The sequence below is a fragment of the Lynx rufus genome, unplaced genomic scaffold, assembly GCF_022079265.1.
Source record: "Lynx rufus isolate CCGP_SWC_20201006 ecotype Redwood Valley unplaced genomic scaffold, mLynRuf1.p SCAF_2, whole genome shotgun sequence".
Lineage (NCBI taxonomy): Eukaryota > Metazoa > Chordata > Mammalia > Carnivora > Felidae > Lynx > Lynx rufus.
This window is the reverse complement of record NW_025814834.1, coordinates 6547491-6568067: the sequence shown is the minus strand read 5'-3', so window position 1 is coordinate 6568067 and position 20577 is coordinate 6547491. Positions and strand designations below refer to the sequence as shown.

The 20577-nt window shown below is 41.7% G+C and overlaps 1 protein-coding gene across 8 annotated transcripts in view; it reads right to left on the bottom strand.

The window, feature by feature from the left end:
- USP40 (ubiquitin specific peptidase 40) overlaps positions 1-19577 on the bottom strand; it is an 89508-nt gene extending 69931 nt beyond the window's left edge. For 3 of the 8 annotated variants that reach the window (XM_047086081.1, XM_047086090.1, XM_047086089.1), the window contains exons 1-8: positions 19485-19577; positions 17907-18124; positions 15052-15119; positions 13549-13662; positions 10712-10876; positions 8920-9066; positions 6748-6891; positions 5239-5367 (exon numbers count right to left, since the gene is read on the bottom strand). In XM_047086081.1, coding sequence (XP_046942037.1) covers positions 5239-5367; positions 6748-6891; positions 8920-9066; positions 10712-10876; positions 13549-13662; positions 15052-15119; positions 17907-18105 — 966 coding nt within the window. In that variant the 5' untranslated portion in view covers positions 18106-18124; positions 19485-19577. Of the gene's footprint in view, positions 1-5238; positions 5368-6747; positions 6892-8919; positions 9067-10711; positions 10877-12737; positions 13460-13540; positions 13663-14661; positions 14691-15051; positions 15120-17906; positions 18125-19046; positions 19155-19484 lie in introns of those variants that run through there. The other 5 variants (XM_047086083.1, XM_047086084.1, XM_047086085.1 and 2 more) reach the window with 5 other exon arrangements.
- Positions 19578-20577: the final 1000 nt, after the last annotated feature.

Sequence of the window (20577 nt, the reverse complement as noted above, 5' to 3'; positions counted from 1 at the left end):
GGTTCATTATGAATAACAAAAGACAAGCCTACACTCAGGAAATTTCAAGCTCTATTCCAGGAACCTGGGGCAAAGACAGAATATAAATATGTATTTTTTAATTATACCACATAGACAGACTTCAGCAAAATGCTAGAAACCTGAAAAGAGCCACCCTCTCAGTATAAACATGGCCTAGAAAAATCCACCCCACAATAAAAAACAATGAGAAACTTGCTTTTACTTTGATACTAGATGAAGGTAGAAAAACACCGCCTCTAAATTTATAATCACAAGTCCCCACTTGGGTTTGTGGCCCACATGGTATGGCTCCAAAACCACTAGGTCAAAGTTAAGGGTTGGAAGGGACCCTAGGCATGTGGTAGAGACAAAAACTTATCTTTCTCAGAGGAAGGCACTTTCAACCTAGCTCATGAATTACTCCAGTAAATCATGTTCTTAAAAAAACCACCAATCAAGCAAGACTACAATCTAAAATAACAAAATCCCAAGGAAATAGAAGCAGTAGATATCCAAGCAGACCTACAAAGTCTTCAGATACTGCAATTATTAGAATAAAATAATATGTTTAAAGACATGACTAAAGAATAAGAGGTTTAAAAATGGTAGAAGAGGAAAGGCAGGCCAGCACTGCCCCTACGTGTCTCGCTGGTGTGGGTAACCGACAGGCTAGGCCCAGTCCTCCTCCACTCTGCCAGTGTCCAACCTTGGCCTTGTCCGGACAGTAGGAACTAGCCCTGGGCTGCCTACTGGGAGTTGTTGTGAAGGCTTCTCTGACCCCTTTCTTCAAATGTGCAAGGTAATATTCAAAGTGATGTCAATAACCATCAATGAAGCAAAAGGTCTCTCCGGAAGCAAAAAGCAGGGGCACCTGGGTGGCTCAGTCAGTTAAGCATTTGACTTTTGATTTTGGCTCAGGTCATTATCTCACGGGTTGTGGGTTTGAGTCTTATGTTGGGCTCAGCGCTACCAGTACAGAGCCTGCTTAGGATTCTCTGTCTCTAACCTTCCCCTCCTCTCTCTCAAAATAAACAGGGGGGGGAAAAAAAGGAAGCAGAAAGCAAAGATCAGGCTCCTTTTTACAACCAGATCTAGAGTCACATTTTGCAGTTAATGGCCTCCATACTAGAAGAAAAGGGATCATCTTCTAGATACACTAAGGAGACTAAAATGTTGCCTTTATTATACTATACTATATTATATCATATAATACATAATTATTGTTTTTTAAAGTAAACTCTACCCCCAACGTGGGGCTTGAACTTACAACCCTAAGATCAAGAGTCCCATGCTCTACCAACTGAGCCAGGCAGGCACCCCTGGAAAGCTGACTTTAAACTCATGAAAATTATGTCAGATTGGTCATGAAAGTTATTCCTTTGCAGACAGCAGCTACTAAAGAACTCCATAAACGCAGAGAACGGCTCCTTGAAAGGAAGAAGAAATTGCCAAACTATAAGCAGAAAGGACATGTAGCTATGATTAGAATATTTGGAATCCTATGTCTCTAGGCACAAGCAATCTCTCAGCATAATGGCAATACAAAGATAAGCAGTGTGCAGATGTACGTATTGAGGTTGAAATTTTTAAAGCATTAATCATTATTTGAACATCACAAAGCTCTGGATGAAAAAACTAGTGATTCTGAAAGAACAAAGGAAAAAATTTAACAAACGGGATGCTTCATAGAAGGCATGAATAGTAAAATATACCAAGCACAAAGGGAAGCATTCTGATTGTTCTTTAAGCCCCAAGAAAGACCTTGCTAAAGTAACAAAGCGTCAAGCGTAGAGAGGCAGTGCAGAGAGCAAAACCAAACGGAAGAATGCCTGTCTCTCTTCCCCAGTCACATAACAGAACCAGGAGAAGAGCCCAATGATGCTAGAAAAGAGCTAATTAACTCTGAGGAAATGAACACAAAAGGGCAGGGATATCCAGGGAAACACAACCCAAAACGAAGACACGGAAGACAGAATCAATGCTTGAGACACACTACCTCAGCACTGCAGGAGTCCACCTCTGTGTGTGACCTCCACGATAAACTTGAAAATGAAACTGCAAAAGAACAAAGACTGATGATAAATCTCATCAACTATAAAAGTGCCGGAAATCAGACAGCGGCTGAAGAAAATCTGCCGTGGGTATTGAGGGGAGCGGAGACACGCTCCCTGCCCTGGCATCTGACCGGTGCAGAAAGTGGGAGTGCTCTCTCAGACTGAAGAGACAGGGCAACACTGGAAAACAAGGTTACACAGATGAGGGTGGAGCTGGAAAAAAAGAAGTCAAGACCACGGCGGGCAAGGCAAAGAGAAAAAAAATAAATGAACCACCGGTATTTATTGGATCTGTCCTCAAGCTTGTATCAGAAACTAAGAAAAACCTTCACCATCATCTTTTAGAGAGAAGGGAACTGAGCTAATTTAATTGTCTGAACAGGGTGGGGGGAGAACGGCTGCTTAGAGAACCAGAGGTCTCTGCTACGGGACCCCGGACACTAAAGACAGCAGCATGAAGAAAGGTAGTATGATAAGAATCAGCGCAAACTAAGTACGGACACACTGAGGGCTGAATTAGAGCAGATGAGGGCGGAAGAACTTCTCTTCACCTGACTGGGAATGTGCCCAACACCTAACGTCTTGGCAAACGTGGCACAAGCACCCGAGAGTGATGCTTCCGTGGCGCTCTCGGCCCAGAACAAAATGGAAGGTAACGGACTGGAAAGGGGGACACAAACCAGTCCTTCTCCAAACATGTCTGCAATATAAGAGGCGTTTAGCGAGATGGTTGGTTGTAAAAATCAATAAACTAATGGTAATTGCATTTCGTACGCTAGCCACAAATAGTCCAAGAAATACAAAGTACGGCCACAGCCCCACAGAACATCTTCTTGGTGGAACAGTTTGACTTTTTAAACATCCAAATGCTTTTTAATATCCAAGTACAACTGACAGAGCATCAGAAATGCAGACAGGTGCTCTGGAAAGCAAACACCAACAGGTAGAACGTGCATCTGCAACACTGCCAGCACTAAGAGAAGCGATACTACTGCGTGTGGCCAACTATTCACGAACAACCCCAATTGTCTGATCGTCAGGAAGCTGTCGTAAGCATCCTATTCCTACCGTGATGGCTTGTAACTTACATACTGACATTTCACCGTGTTCTAGTTACACGTTAGAAAGCTGGCCAAGAGACTGGGGTTGGTGTGTTACACCTTACGATTTTTCCCACTGCAATTAATTGGAACTAAGACTTCAGTTAGTGCTTTCCTTCAGAACATCTTAAGAAAATTACAAAGCTTTTTTATAAGAAGCTCTAAAATATGAAAAGATCTATCTGGTTTACATATCTAGATTCAAAACTCTACTACTTCTGAGAAGGTGTGTACATGTGTGAGAATACTGACAAGCTGGTTCTAGGAATGTCTGTAGAAGAGTAAAAGGCCAAAACAGTAACAATACTCCTGAAGAATAACAACATACAGGGAGACTTGCCTGGATCACGACTTAATGATAATGCTACAGAAATTAACAACGTGGTATCTGCCTGCCAATAGAAAAAAGAACAATGAACACAATAGATGCCCAAATGGACTCATAACACAAATAACTGACAGAACAAAACTGGCACTGGGGATTGGTGGGGAAAGAATGGATTATTCAGTAAATGGGAATGGGCAACCAGATACCTATATGGGGGGAAAAGTCACACAACATTCACAGGAAACCATTCTGGGAAGACTGAGAAGTTTTATTTAAGTTTTTTAATGTTTATTTTTGAGAGAGAGAGAGAGACAGAGCGTGAGCGGGGAGGGGCAGAGAGAGAGGGAGACACAGAATCCAAAGCAGGCTCCAGGCTCTGAGCTGTCAGCACAGAGCCTGATGCGGGGCTCAAACTCACGAACTGTGAGATCATGAGCTGAGCCGAAGTGGATGCTTAACTGACTGAGCCACCCAAGCGCCGCAAGACTGAGAAGTTTTAAATATATAAGGCAAAACTATAAAACTTTTAGAAGACAATACAAGAAGAAAATCTTTATCATCTTTGGTTGGTGCCATGAAAGACAGAAAAGCCGAGGAACAGTTACCAATTAAAGGAGACTTAAGAGATGTGCTAACTAAGTATAACGTGGGACCTGCACTCGACACTAGAGTGGGGAAGAAATGCTGTAAAGGATCTGGAAGAGACAACTGGTAGAATCTGAATATAAACCCTTTATTCGAGAGTAGAAATGTTTCAATGTTAAAGTTTCTGATTGTGATCTATGCTTGTGTAAGGGAACATCCTTGTTCTCAGGAGATAAATACTCAAGTATTTAGGAGTAAAGGGGCCGAATGTCTTCAGCTTAATTTCAAATGGTTCAGCACTCCTAAGATGTTAGCTGTGTGTTTGCACAAATTTGGCAAATTGCTGTTGTTTTTAAAATGTTTGTTTATTTTTGAAAAAGAGGGAGAGAGAAAGGCCAGCTGGGGAGCGGCGGGGAGGGAGGAAGGGCAGAGAGAGAGAGGGAGACAGAGAATCCCAAGCAAGTTCCACAGTCAGCGCAGACCCTGACGCATGGCTTGATCTCACGAACTGCGAGATCGTGTCCTGAGCTGAAATCAGGAGTCAGAAGGTTAACCGACTGAGCCACCCAAGTGCTCCATTGTTGTTGTTTTTTAAAGTTTAAGTAATTTCTTTCTTTCTTTTAATTAGTTTTCTTTATTTCTGAGAGGCAGAGAGAGACAGAGCACGAGTGAGGGAGGGGCACAGAGAGAGGGAGACACAGAATTTGAAGCAGGCTCCAGGCTCTAAGCTGTCAGCACAGAGCCTGATGTGGGGCTCGAACTCAGAAACTGTGAGATCATGACCTGAGCTTAAGTCAGACGCTCAACCGACTGAGCCACCCAGGCGTCCCTCTTTAAGTAATTTCTACCCTCAATGTGGGGATCTTGAGATCAAGAGCCACGTGCACTTCCGACTGAGCCAGTCGGGTGCCCCAAATTTGGTGAATTGTTAACAACTAAAGAATCCAGGTGAAGAATATATAGAAAGTGTTTGTACTATGCTGGTTTTTCTTCTGTATGAAACGTTTTAGAAATAAAAATTTAAAACTTCTAACTATTAACTTTGCTTCCCTATAAAAATTTTCTAGGGTAAATACATATAATAAATGGCAAAAGGTCATTTTCACCAAAACAGTAAGACCAAAAAAGGGAAAAAGTGCAAAGATACTTCTAAACTAATTTCTATGCTTACTTGAAATTGCCAGTTTCCCAAATGATCGACATCTTTAATATACACGTGATAATGTCCTCCATAGCAACCACCTTGGTGGATAATAACCGAAAAGAGGTCATAAACATACTCCAAGTCATCCAATTCACTCTATAAGAGAAAAGAGCATAAACATTGATAGTTTACTTGAAAGGTGCCAATTATCTGAGAAACTTATTTACTTGGAAAGTAACTAGTATTTCTGGTTCAGGCAAAAGATGAGAGATACAAACAGATGCAAAGTGATAATTTTTTTCATTAATATAGAAATCGAAAAGTAAAATTATGGTCAATTTCCTAGCTAAGTGCTCAATGTTTTACCTATTTCACTTCTGTTATTTCAAAGTATGTTAAAATAATGTGACAAACTACTTTTTTAAAAAGGGCCTAAAGTTTTTCTATAGGAGACAGTGGCTGTTAACTAAACCTGTGGTGGCCATCATTTCGCAATATACGTAAATCAAAACTTATCATGCTATATACACCTTCAACTTACAGAGTGATGTCTATCAATTATTTCTCAGTAAAACTGGAAAATAAAAAAAAAGAATTAACTCAATTATCCTGTTTTATTCAGGCAGTAAATGGAGGGGGACAAGTATATTAACTTATGCTGGAAAAACTGCTCATTCCGTATGTCCCAATAAAATAAAACCCAAAAAGCTCAGAAATTAGGCTTGGAGTAGAGGAAGGCCCATCTGAATTTAAGAATAAATGAAATATTACTTTTATACATAGGAATTCAGTAGTTAATTAATAAATGTCCTGGTCTTAATGAACATATAAATAATGATTTGTAAATAAGAAACACAGCAGTCTCGTGGCTCTGATGTTGGCATGTATAGTGATTATATAGACAATAGTTTAAAATGGCTTATAAAGTAGGTTGCTTGTAATAATTTGTTTTCAAATTACGTGCCTCAAGGATTATCAACTCTAGCAAAGTTCCCATTACCCGTTCACTTTCCACATGTGTAATTCATTCCTGCATCTCATGTAAACTAAATCCAAATAGCAAAGTACTAATTAATGGTAATCTCTCCTAATGTAGGGTCATTTCTAATTTTGTTCTTAAATTTTCCTTTCGAAGATCTTCCAAGGAGAGTTTAATAAAAAGAACTGAGAACAAACCATACTTCAGAAATTCAAAAGGACTGTAATAAACCAGTGGTTCTCAGCTGGGGCTGATTTTTACCAACCCTCTCCCCCCAGGAGACATGGACATTTGGCAAGGTCTGAAGACATTTTTGTCACTACTAGGGGTGGGGTGGGAGGGTGGGATGCTACTGTCATCTAGTGGGTAGAGGCCAGGGGTGTGGCTTAAAGTCCTACAATGCATGGGACATAGACCTCACAACAAAGAATGACCCAACTCAAAATGTTAACAGAGCCAGGTTGAAAGATTCTGCAGTAAGTCAACTGAAAACCAGGCCGATAAAGATTAAATCCTGACAGGGTAAAAGAAAAAATTTCAAAATAAAGAGTTCAAACCTGTTCACAAAAAGGCTTGAGATTGATCCGGAGAGGGAACGTGTAACAGCTAGTTTCCTTGTATCGTTCGTGCTTCACAAAATCAAAATTAAATCTTAACAACGAAACAGTAAGAAAGGGAGGCAGCTTACGTAATTTGGCCGACTGTTAAAAGAAAAATTTTTACAGTTTTTTAAAAAGCAGAGTTATAGAAAAGAATATGTAAGATATCTTAAGATCTGAAAAGGCAACCCATGATGCAGTTTTAAGAGAAATAATGTCCTTAAATCACATAAATTCATCACCTTGGATTCAATTCAGCTGACATGAACTCATCTATTTCACGGGACCCAAGGTGATTTATCACTTACTTATGTTTACAACTAAAAAGTCACAACCCGAGTTCATGTTTTTAGCGCGGATATCCCAAAATCAAAGCTGTCCAACAAACATGTTGTAACTGGTGCTCCCCACTCTAACAGTGCTCCCTCCCTGCATGAGCCCTGGCGTTTCACCTTCCTCCTTCGCCCAGGACAAAGGACCCAATGATTGGGGTTTTATAATGAATGCCCTTTAAAGCAGATAAAAAAATATTTTTGTTTCCTTGTTTTAAGACAAAGCACTAAATGAAGCTGCTTTTTATTTAAAAGTCATCAGCTTCCCCCCAGTGTCTTAGCTCTAATGGTATGCTGGCTAGGGAGTGGCAAAAAAACCTTCTCATCTGTTAAATCATCGTTAATGGTATTATCATCCTTACATACAAATATCTAACGTTCTTAAAAATATATTTAAGACAATTCCACAAATTGGGGGTTAAAAAGTTAAGTGAGAAAATGGCAACATGACATGGCAGATTTTCCAAGAAGTTAAAAAAAAAAAAAATACACCTAAAAAACCCGAGTATCTCATCTACAACAAGGCTGAGAAAAGTGACTGTGCTCAGAATAAGGAAATCTACATTAATTTAGGTAGCACGACCAAACTGAAATTTAGGATGCAATTTAAAAAATACCAAGATCAAAAAATTTCCATTGAAAAAAAATTAAACCAATGACATACCACTGACATACAAGAACTGCTTTTGTTGAGCTCAGGGTTCTTGTTTTACTAATGTGCTAATTAAGTTCAACCAAAACAAAGAACGTGTTTACGTATCTTTCCGAGACCTTTCATCCTCTGAATTTTATATTTATTTTACTAGACTGTAGTTGTGATACCAAAGGTGAAATACCAAATAAATAAGCAAAACAATGAACCTCTCCGTGTGTCACAAAAAGGCAAAGGCTGAATGGAAATGCATACTAAAGAATGTTACATTCACACTGGTTTCAAATCCTATTGTGAAAAGCTACAGGCATGGAGTTTGATTTTCGTTTTTTATTTGTTTTTTACATTCTCACCTACAACCGCCAGGAGCTAAATCAGTATTATGTGTTATCGAAATCAGTCCTCATTTTGTTGGAAAATTTAGGAACTGTCCGCTCTAGGGATGGTGCTCTCTGTCACACAGAATACCTGCAAAGACCCATCTTCGGTGGTGGCTCCTGAAGCCAGTGCTCAGTAACCACTGACCGGGCAGCCTATGGAATCATCTGGCAGCAGTGGCTTAGTCACTACGGCTTAGCCCTCCTGTCATCCCCACAGTGAGAAAGGAAGCACTCTGGCTGAGTATTTCCCTCCTCTGTGGGAGGAGGAAAGGGCTTATTCGATTTGCTAGAGTCAGGGAGGTGTTATCTGTCAATATCGTAAAATAACCGCATGTGCAGGAAATGAGGCCGTCTGTTGTCACAGCAGGAGGCAAAGAAAGAAAAGCGCAATGAGCTTTTTGGCAGAAACAAAAACATACCGCCTTCTTCCTAGTGGGACTTTGCCAAAAGCAAGGATATGGGCAGTCTATTTAAAAAAAAAAAAAAAAAAAAGGTGTTTTTAAGAAATGCTGAGGTACAGATATATTTTTCTTGGGAGGGAAAGAAGTTGTGAGAACTGTTGGGTTGAAAACTTAAAAAAAATGCTTTACTGTAAAAAATTAAATACAGATCTGTGGAATGGAAAGGTGTTTTCACTCCTCGGTTGCAATTAGGGGCTTCCTGTGTATCCTCCAGACTGTCTCACGCAAGTTGGCTTCACTTGACAAACCTTGGTGCTGCCGAGTGCGGAGGGGGCGCCCAAGAGAAGGCAGGTGTCTGTCTTTACCTTGGCTGCTTTAACCAGCCTGTCACAAGTCCCACAGTGGTACAGGTTGTCATAGTCAAAAACTTCCTCTTCTACATACATGTTCCAGAGTGCATCTTCCAAACCTGATACGTTTTTGACTGCTACTGTGAGATCTAAGAAGTCTTCCTGAAACACACATGAATGTCATATTGAAAGAAAACAATTTCACAGTGGTTCACAAACATATCACCAACTCCTACATATGCTGGGAATAAGAGATAACTTTTCCCTAAAACACTGTACGTAGTATGAGGGGACAGATGGCCTGATTGGATACTGTGAAATTCATCACACAATATTACCCTAAATCAAATTGTAATTTGGCCTAAAATATGTCACGAACTAGTCTGTAAGTTCCCGGCAGCTATAGTGAAACTTACTTTAGTTGGAAATAAGCCACTGAACACACATCTGGACTGAGAAGCATATGTGTTCAGTGCTTACGAGTTCTGTCTTGTCTCTAGGCTAGAATGGCACAGGCAGGGCTGGACCCTCTAATGTAAACCCTGCTTCTTCATCTTCTGCTAGGGCTGGTTTACGGGAGTTGTAAGAAAATTAATTATTTTGAGCCAGCATAAAAAGGTATTTTTCTGAAACGAGGACAGTATTTTGCAAACAACAGTCTGTCAAGTCTGCTGTAACTGCATTTCAATTGCAACTTACTTATAACTTCTAAACACGTGAAATCTGATCAGTTTCAATCATACATAGTTCTGTGGGTGTAACAGCATTGCCCTAAGGGATTACAGGGACTGTAAAATAACAGTACTAACTAGCTCATGGTGGAAATCTAAAGGCATAGAAGCAACATTTATATGTAGTTTATAATATGTACCTATGAAAAGTTGATGTCTATAACTTATTAGGTGCCTTCATGTACATTATGTCTTAAAATTATTTTGTGAATTATTAGTTAAGTCAATCATATGGTAATCCAAAGACATACAACGTCTTAATATTTCCAAATTAAGCTGACCAAATCCTCTATCAGCACAGGCAAAAAGGACCAAAAAGTTTTTTTTTTTACCCCAACTCTTCCATTAAAAAAAAAGGAAAAGAATATAGACATATATCCAAAGAAGCAATTAATGCAACATTTAGAAAATGGCATTTAATATTTTACTCATACAGTCAAATACAGCAATTTTCTAGAACTCTTGCCATAATAAAAAGAGGCTATTAAGGGACAACTGTTCAGTGATGCAATTATGTGCTGCATAAGATTTATAAAGCAAGCAGAGACATTATATTTACAGGAGCAAATTTCCAATATCTAATTTTCAAGTAGATTAAATGGACAACATAAGCTCACACATACAAATGAATTTTCTAAAGGATATTAATAAACTAAATCCAATATTTAATTATAGGTGTTTGTCAATGTAAACATTCTTTAGTATTCTCTATTTCTATCACTTCCTTAATTAACTTTTGTTACAATACTCCAACCAACCATGAAATTGGGTCTGCTCATGAGGCCACAGATCTCTACCTATAAACATTCCCCAAATCTATTTTCTAAAGATTAGAGTACTGAAGAAAAGATTAAAGCTACGTTTTAAGATATTTGCTTCTTTTAGTTTATATGAAGAAATCTGAATCATAAACTCAGGATTTAGGTGTAGTTGGAGTAAAAGAAAATAACTGATAAAGTTATTTCTAGTAACAAACGCTTTAATCCTCATGTGGTATTACAGATCACAGATTTAATTATGTGAATTATAATTTATGATATAACTTATTACTAAAACACTCTTGTATATATATTCACCTGCTTTTCACTGACATTCTTACATTCTTTACAAACAACCTGGTTAACAATGGTCCCGTGATACAGACGATTGATGAGGTCATGGCCGGAGGTCCCGACTAAAGAAGTTTCCAAAGCACTAAAGAGAATTCGATTCAGTTCTTGCACATCATGTTGCCTCATTTCCTATAAAACAGGTAACTTTTAAATGTGATTTTGTGCTTCAGGTTTTTAAAAACAGATTTTTAAAGTGGTATTAGTTACAAAACATAAGATTTATCTAGAAATCCGAAGTTAAGCCTTGATCAAATACCAGGATGACTGGGCTAAGCAAACGGAGAGCAGGTGAAGAGATCACCAGTTTTTACTTTCACTACAAAACGAAAACATGAACAGGGGTGTTCAGTGTGTACATATAACTCAACTCACTTGAAAACAGGAAAGTGCTTTCATTCTTGTGGGAAACCACACACACGGCCACACCACAGGAGAGGAGGGAGAACACAGCAGGCACAGAGCAGTGTCTAAGAGCCGGCAGTGTATGCACAGCGAAATCTCCCTTACAACAGGGGATCCGAATTACCAGCATTTGAAAAGAACCAGAATTTACTGTTTGCACATGCAGACCAACTAACACAGCGCTGAGAAAAATTCTGAAGCAACTTGCTTCACTCCACCAGGGGTCATGCAGCTGCGTGTGAACACACCGAGCGCCTTAAGCACAACTGATAATCCAGAGCCAAGGGGACGCCAACACTCAGAAGTGGAGCAGAGGAGGAAGAGCCGGGGCCGGGGGAGAGTCACAGGAAGCAGCAGAAGCTGGTGCTTTAAGGGGGGGGGGGGGAGCAGGGAGTGCTCTCGAGAGCCTGCTCAGAACAGAGAAGTGTCTCCTGGAACTTGGCCCGTAGATGTCATGAGTGACTTGGACAAGAAGGCAGAAAGGAGATAGAGGGACAAATGAAAGGTGCAGAAGTAGAGACCATGAGGGAGTGAAAAGAAGCTGATACAGTGGATGAAAGCTGGAGCAAGAAGTGGGCTCCAGGATCTTTTTTCTTGATTTTTTGAGATACTAGAGCATGTAAATTTCCCCAGTATCACTGGCTCTGAAGGGACCGTGTGGAAGTTTGCAGGCTCTGTTTCTGAATAATTCTGAGGCTGCAAAAGGTGCCTCAGAGTCCCTCTCTACCAGTCCTAGAGGGTTTCCTGAGAGGTTTTATTTAGAAAGTAATAAATAATAAGGTTTTCACTGCTTTAAGAGTATGAAATCAGCAACTCAGTGGCAGCTCATGATCTAAAAGGAAAATCCATCAGCAGATGACTAGATTCAAACACAGCGTGGCATAGCCCTCTTGTACAATATTACTTGGCAATAACAATGGATGAAGTGCTGATGTGAACAACACAAACGAAACTGAAGACATGATTTAAGTGAAAGAAGCTAGTTACAAAGGATCACATGTTGTATGACTCCCTTTCTGTGAAATGTCCAGAACAGGCAAATCCATAAGGGTAGAAAGTAGATGAGTGGTTGCCAGGGTCTGGGGGGAGAGTGTCTGCTAATGGGTATGGGGTTTCTTTTTGGGATGGTGAAAACGTTCTAAAGCTGACCGCAGTGATGGTTGTACAAGTCTGTGAACATACTGAACAGCTGCTGACTCGTACCCTTATGAGTGAATTTTATGGCATGTGAATTATAGCTCAACGAAGTGGTCATTTTTAAATGTTTTTATAATTTTTTTGAGTTTATTCATTTATTTTGAGAGAGAGCAAGCACAAGCGGGAGAGGGCAGAGAGAAAGGGAGAGAAGTCCCAAGCAGGGTCTGCAACTGTCAGCGCAGAGCCCGATGTGGGGCTCAAACTCGCGAACTGAGAGATCATGACCTGAGCCAAAACCAAGAGTAGGACACTTAACTGACTGAGCCACCCGGGCGTCCCACAAAGCTGTCATTTTTAAAACAAGGAAAGAAGGACTCGACCCTAAGCGCCTGCTCTAACCCAGAAACTTAACTGCGTAATACCCCACTTCACTTCAAAACCCAAGCCGTACCTCTTCAACCTCACAGCATCATCTGGTTTAGGAGTTGCTCGTCATTAGAAGACCACAGTTCGAAGTTTATTTTTGAAGGCAATGTTACATTTTTCTGGTCATTGCCTCTTTAAATTCTGCAATAGTCTCCCACACCTGTCTCTTGTAAGAATACATTTACTCCATTAAAAAATCACAGCTCATCAATATCGACAACAAGCACCTTTACTCGCTGCTGACATGTTTAGTGTTTGCATGTAGTGAAGTACCCTTTAGAAACTCCAACAGAAAACGAGAGAACGTGCACACACAGTAGGATACGGGAAGAAAATGAGGAGTCAGGAGGGAAGCAGGACAGAAAAATGAAAAGACCAGCTAAGAATGTTTTCACCATTTTCCTTGAAGCAAATGTTCCAATGAGAATACCCAGATTCAAACACAAAGGCATGTGATCAAGGCAGACAGAATTGTTGTCGGCCGCTTTTTAAGCTGGTTAGCAATTTGTTACATAAATGAGAATTTCCATGTAATAGACACCATGATCTCAACTAGACTATATAAAGGACAGGGACTGTACAAGTCTCCCTGTGTCCTCTCCCTGTGTCCACAACCCTCTCTCCAAAGCCAAATCACACCCATTCATAAAATCTCGCATAGAGCAAGTGTCTAGAAATAGATTTCTGGCTTGTCATTATTGAACGTGAAAAGCAAATATTTCATCTATTTCTTGAGACCCTAAGACAAAATGAAAGGAAGTCAGATACTGTTATTAAACCAACATTTACTCTTTATTGCTGATAACTCTGTTCCTTGGAGAAGCTGACCTTCGTACCTCATCGCTGGTCCACCCGAAGCTGTCAGTGAGGTCCGTGGTGGACGCTGCATCCTGGTCTAAGAGCAGAAGCTGAGCAAACATCCGCTGTAACTGTAAAGGGATGATTCGAACCTGAAAGAGAAGCAAATGAGGTCTGCATCTCTAAATGAGGTCCTTTAAGTGTCGTTGGGGGCAGGGAGCTTTAAAAGAACTGCAAACCAGTTTTCTCCTTTCTCCTAGTCCATTCACTCCAACCAGGAGGAAGTTTATAACTATTACACGGGGTGAACTAAGATTCACTTTTTTATTAAGATTCTAATTCAATCCAAAAAGCTTTAGCTATCTGGAGTTTTCTACCTCGACACGGTACACGATCATTACTAACACCCAAATAGTTCTAAGAAACCACCCAATTACTGACAGCAGTTTCAGTCTCTACTAGTTCACTCCCTCTCTAAAATCTCTCAGAGACACACTCCCCAGGAGGAATTTTCCAGTCACGATTTTCACTCACTCTGGAGTCCGGACACCTCACAGGGCTGGCTGCACCCACCTCACCTGCTTCCTGCTTTATCTGGTGTGGGGCGGGTTAGGGCAGGCAGAGAATGTTGCTCAGAGCCTCTTGGGCAGACTGGACTTAAGTATCTAAAGTGAGAGTAAGACTTCACTTACTTTAGACACCTTTATGGCAATCTGACATCATTGCCGCCACATTTTTATTACATGTTACAAAGTATGACGTGCAGGAGATGGGGAAGAAAAGGAAATAGGTAAAAATTGCCTCTTCAAACACAGGTGGTCTCAGAAGAACTGGGCTGGATCACAGAAGACGACTATTACGAAGTGCAGATGTTAGCCTGAAAGCAATAAACTTCTGAATGGTGTTTAGGCAAGGAGGGACACGATTAGAAATGCACTTTTCTAATTCCTCACGTGGTTTATTTCCAGACTACTAAATTAAAACAGCACCAGTGTCTAAGTTTTGTTGTTGTTACATATGTATTAGGTAGATTTTTTGGTAGGCTAGTGTGGGTCATTTGCGAATATCTTCTTGATCAGGTTGTGTCTATAAAGCCGCTCCAGCACTATATTTGGAGAAATAATTCTTTTTAGGGAGGAAGATTCCCTTACCAGTACGGTGTATGAGCCAAATCACTTTTCTGAAAATAAAGATTAATATTCAGTAATTAATAAAATTATGGATTTCTATGAGCAAAGAACTTAATTCCTTACTCAGAAAAACATTTCCTCAGGGGTGCCTGGGTGGCTCAGTCGGTTGAGCCTCTGACTTTGGCTCAGGTCATGATCTCATGGTTGACGAGTTCAAGCCCTGCGTCAGGCTCTGTGCTGACAGCTCAGAGCCTGGAGCCTGCTTTGGATTCTAGGTCTCCCTCTCTCTCTGCCCCTCCCCCTGCTCATGCTCTGTCTCTGTCCCAAAAATAAACATTAAAAAAAATTTTTCCTCAATACTCCAAAAAAAAAAAAACCCACAAAAACACCTGTAAATCACAGATTTAATACCTTTGCGTCAGGTTTATCCTTATCCTCGAATGAACCAAGCTCTTCTGGGCCAAGGGAAAACAAGGCTTCTAAACAAAAAGGTAGAATCAGTGATAGAGAAACGTCATTATTTCATTTTAGAAAACTGTTTTAGAAAGCCAAAGCCTCCAGTAAATAAAATCAGTTAGAGATTCTGAAGTATGACTGTGGCAATGTTTATACTGTGACTCCATACATTTTATTTCCTGATAACATTACTTTTAACCACTGACTCTATAAAGTGGCATGCTAAGGTTTCAGTAGGGAAGATCTCCACAAGGAAAATGATGCTTATGAAAGTACAAACAGTAATATCAGAAATCTTTGAGGGTTTTCTATTGGCTATGGCAGTGGGTCCCAAAAGCCACATGAGGAAACATACAATATATAAAAGTATCACATGTTCATTTATAAGCCACATGTGAGGCTTTCAACCATCTTTGAAGAGAAAGACCACCTTGATCTCTGAGATCACACCCTTCGTTTTTAGTATAACAATGTCTTTTCTGTGTTAAGGGTAGTAACAGATGGTAGTGACCTTACCTGGAGTGCTAATCTCCACATCTGTTTTATACTCCCAAGTCTAGGCATGTCGCTCAATGGGGCATATCTGAATCTTATGGGAAGTCTACATTCAAACCACATGGGAACCCCTACTAGGACACTTCGATCTACTCCAGGGAGAAAATGGATGGGATGGGTATTGTTTCCCTCTGCAGACCACTGCTGCCCAGGTGATTACCATTACGAATGCTACATTCCTTCTGAGCTCCAGGCAGGAAATGGGAAGAAATGAGCTACAAATCTAAAGGTTAAAGCATAAAACCATACAAGGACTTTTACGATCATTTCCCACTACTCTCCGTCACCCTGAACCAGTACAGTGGAAACCAATCCAGCCCTACTCAAGACGCTGTGCCAGAAGGTTCCAAAATTATTCTCCCCCCAGTACTCTGCCAATTCCTACCCCTCCTAAAACTGTATCTCCTCTTCAGTAGGCATCAGGATCCATGCTAAGCCACATAAGGAATGCACAGTCCACACTAAGATATGTGCTTGGCCAGTGACCTCCTTTGCTGAGAATAAGATGGCCTGGGCTTTTGCTCAGTGGCCATCTCCATTCAGCCCTATCTTTGCTCAGGTGCCCTCTCTATGACCTGGACTGCTGCCCACCAATCACCTTCCTCAGTCTCTTTTCAAGGCTACTTTTCTACTGCAACTGTATTAAAGTTTGAAAGACTTTAATCTCCTAGGAATCTGCGGAAATTTATGCTGAAAATCTCTAATGGTGGAATAACTGCATACATTAGGGAGATATGTTTACGGAGAAGATGGAGTCAAGGACAAATGGCTCCACTCTGAAATCCCACATGCAGTTTCATCCATTAGAATGGCCCTGGGAAGGGGATGATGGTAAATATTTACTAAATCTCTGGAGGCAGGAAGTCTTTCCAAGCTAAGAAGCAACAGAAAATGTCAAAAAATTTTGCTAAATTCGGTACTGATGGGAAGTGGGGGATGAGATACTGGATACAGGATGAGCCAGGTTGTCTGTCCTCAGCATGAGGAGACACTGTGGAGAGCAGAGGCACAGTCATGCAGCTGTGTGGTTCAAGGCCCCAGTAGGGGCCACGTGAAGGTAATGTTCATATTGAAACCAAGAGACTAAGACCCTTGTGGAGGAAGCTAGTTTGCAGAGATGAGAATGGTACAAACATAAAGAGAAATACAGTGGCAAGAAATCAAGGGTCCAGTGAGGTCAGGCTGGCTCCCTGTAGGTGGTTTCAAGGAGATTCCCTTATATTCTTGTAGTAAACCCCCCTTTTAATTGACCTAATTGAGTGTGTTTCTGTTCCTTGCACATAGTCCCTTGTCTAACATCTTGGGTCTTTGGAATTTCCAGCTTTGAGAAAGGTAATAAGAAGAAAGCATTATATATGTTCACATTACATCCCCAGCAGGATCTGGGATAAACAGTATCCATTAATTAAGGAGTTCACATTCCTGGAATAAATGTATGAATATCCACCCAAGTGAGACAGCTAAGACTATAAACAGCCTCACGTGTGGTTGGGTTCTGAGGCTAAACAAGTTCAGACCAGGTTATTGGAATGTTCTGGATTTCAGAATTGCAGATAAACGTTTGTGGACTGTATAAATAATGGGACATCCCGTCCTTGCTCCAAAAGGCAGGATTTGATTGTTTTAGGTAACTTGAGTGTTTATTACTTTAGTGAAATTAAAATTTTTTTTTAATTTTAAAAATACAAATAGCATAACAATAATGAAGGCTGGCACTCACGACAAAATTGTCTTTATGTGGTATTTTAAATTATAGGAATCAGAAAAGCAATTCATCGCCTTGTTTTCGTTACTAAAAACTACCGTGATCGGGGCGCCTGGGTGGCGCAGTCGGTTAAGCGTCCGACTTCAGCCAGGTCACGATCTCGCGGTCCGTGAGTTCGAGCCCCGCGTCGGGCTCTGGGCTGATGGCTCGGAGCCTGGAGCCTATTTCCGATTCTGTGTCTCCCTCTCTCTCTGCCCCTCCCCCGTTCATGCTCTGTCTCTCTCTGTCCCAAAAATAAATAAACGTTGAAAAAAAAAATTGTAAAAAAAATAAAAAAAAAACTACCGTGATCACACAGAATATATTTAAGATAATGTAAGCTTCACATTTCTCTACAGAGAGAATTACCAATTTACGTCTTTCAGCAGCAGTAATACACCCATGCTGTGGAATACAACTTTAAGATACTTTTGTAATTTTGCACAATTGATTACAAGTAGAGACAAGGGTGCATATTACTGACTAATCAAATGCATGTAACACAGCATACCTCTGAATTCGGGTGTGAAATGAAGAGTCTGAAGAAGGGAATTGAGGTAACAGGTTCCACCCTGATTTCTAATTCCGCTTAAATTGGTGAATTCTCTAGGAGCCGGTGGCTCCAAAACCTTGGTCTTTAACTTCTTCTCGTTTCCATACTGATAATTTGACACACTGGAATAATCTTCTTCAAACAGATCCCCAAACATCGTGACACTAAATACTACCCTTAAAAAAAAAAAAGACAGGTTACACAAATGCTTTTATTTTTAAAACACATTTTCCACACATCTCCCTATCTTATGCTTGGGAATGTCTCTTTTAAATCGTTCCTTACAAAATTTATCCAGTAGTTTGGGGTTTTGGAGACTGCAAGACCTGGATTTTCTCATCCTTGCTACGACACCCTGCCTGTGTTACCGCAGGCAAGTTACCTAACCTGTGTTCTTTACATATACAATGGGATACCACCTATCACTCAAGGTCCTTTAAACCAATTGAGAGAATTTAAGAAAGGCACTTGGTGCACAGGGTTTGGCTCGCAATAAATAATAGCTGTTTTAAAAGAGGCATATTGAGGGACACCTGGGTGGCTCAGTCAGTTCAGTGTCTGACTCTTGATTGCGCCTCAGGTCATGATCTCATAGTCGTGAGATACAGCCCCAGGTCGGTTCTTCCCTGAGCGATCAGCCTGGAGCCCACTGGAGATTCCACCCCTCCCCCACTCACGTTTTGTTTTCTCTCTCTCTAAATAAACAAAAACATGTATATAAAAAAAGTAAAAAGGCATACTGGAATCCCTAGTGAAAAAAAGAAAGAAAACCCTTCATTAACCCTTATCTACTGCTGGGGTGGCAAAGCCAATCCTAGACTCTTGCGAGTTAATAAGGGCCTGGGGACGTTCAACCACCTCCTGAAATCTCAGCTTCTCACACTCCTTGTACCAAGTTATGCCACTCGAAGGAATTAAATGGAACAAATTCATCTCTACGGCAGTTTAGGACATGGTCCCAAAGCCAGAGGGCGGGAAGGAGGTTCACTGGGAGAAAAAACTGCCATTAAAACCAACGAGCCTAAAGGCCCCCCCAACACGTATCCAGTGATGCCAACATTAGGTCTGGGAACCTACAGGACCCGCTCAAGGTCTCACCTCGAGAGTGGAGGAGGGTCACTTGGAGATGAGAAATACAAAGCGCCTAGCACAGTTGCTAAGGGACAGGAAGCGCTGAAATGCAATATATTCCTTTTCAACCCGTTCCTCAGAAGAAGAAGAAAAAAAAAAAAAAAAAAGCACAAAAAAAATGGAACTTGAACGTCCGGCCTCGAATTCGTGGTCTGGATTCCGGTCTCCCCCACGCCGGGGCCCGAGGCCAGGCCCTCAGGCCCTGCAAGCCACCACGGAGCCCAGGGGCGCAAAGAGACAGGGGTCCCCGCAGCCGCGCACCGCTGACGCCACGCCAGGAGGGCGCCGCGTCCCCAGGCCGCCCGGGCAGCCCCCTCGCCTCGCCGTCCTCAGGTGTGCCACCCACAGCGTCCGTGCGCCTCCCACGTCCCCACGCCGGGAACCCCGGCCGCCAGCCTCACTTACTGCCTAAAGCCCAGCCCCACGAGCCGGCCCAGACCCACGGTCGAAACAAACGTACGCGCCCCAACCGGGCGCAGCCATGCTTGCGTGGGCCGCTGTCTCGCGGCCCGGAGCGTGAGGGATTTATGCAACGCGCGGACTACGCTTCCCAGGACGCCCCGCGAGAGCGCCGGCCCGCCGCGCGGCGCCTTATGGGCAATGTAGTCTTTTGCCCGCAGAGTTCTGGAGTCGTGGTGGGAGGGCTACGTTGGAGATGCCATCTGTTCAGGGGTGCGCGGGTCAGTTTGGTCCGCCGGCCACGCGTGCGTTGACGTTTTAAGAGCTTATATTGACTGCTTTTCGCAATCCAAACTAATCTTTTGGCATGGCTAATTTCCAAGTTACCTGCACATTGGAAACTGTAGGGCTTCAAGTTTGCCACGCTCTTTCATGGAAAAATGTTTCACATAACCGTAAACCTTTATGACATCCTCAGTGTTTATTTTGTCTGTACCAAGTCTAAGTAGCATACCCAGGAGTACGTAAAAACCTCAAAATTTCCCTCTCGTCCCCTCGGAGACCTTCAGTGTGGACTATTTCAATAGCCTGTTCAGGCTCTACTTCTGGCATCTTCTTCTCTTATCCAGCTTCCATCCGGGAATCAACGAGGAAGACAGGGAGAACACCGTTTTTACATCAGCAGGAAGGTCTGAGAGATTGAGAACAGCAATAGTGATAGATAAAATGGCAAAGCGGGTGTCAAAGTAAATCCTAAGGGATTTGTACTTGGAACTTTTTCTTTTTTCTTGAGATTTTAGTGTTTTAAAGTAATCTCGAAACACAACGTGGGGCTTGAGCTCACAACCCCGAGATCAAGAGTCACGTGCTGTACAACTGAGCCAGCCAGGTGCCCCTGTACTTGGAACATTTTAGGGAGACGAGTGTGGCTGCACTATTCAGGGAGTGTTGGTAGAGGAAGAACCAGAGGCAGAGGACCAGCGGGAGGAAGCTAAAGGTTAAGATTAGGAAACCACAGTGGGAATGGCCGTTCCCTGTTATCATCAGTCATCACTGGGTAACCTTGCCCCCTTGATAGCCTCCTCTTCATGACTCTGCT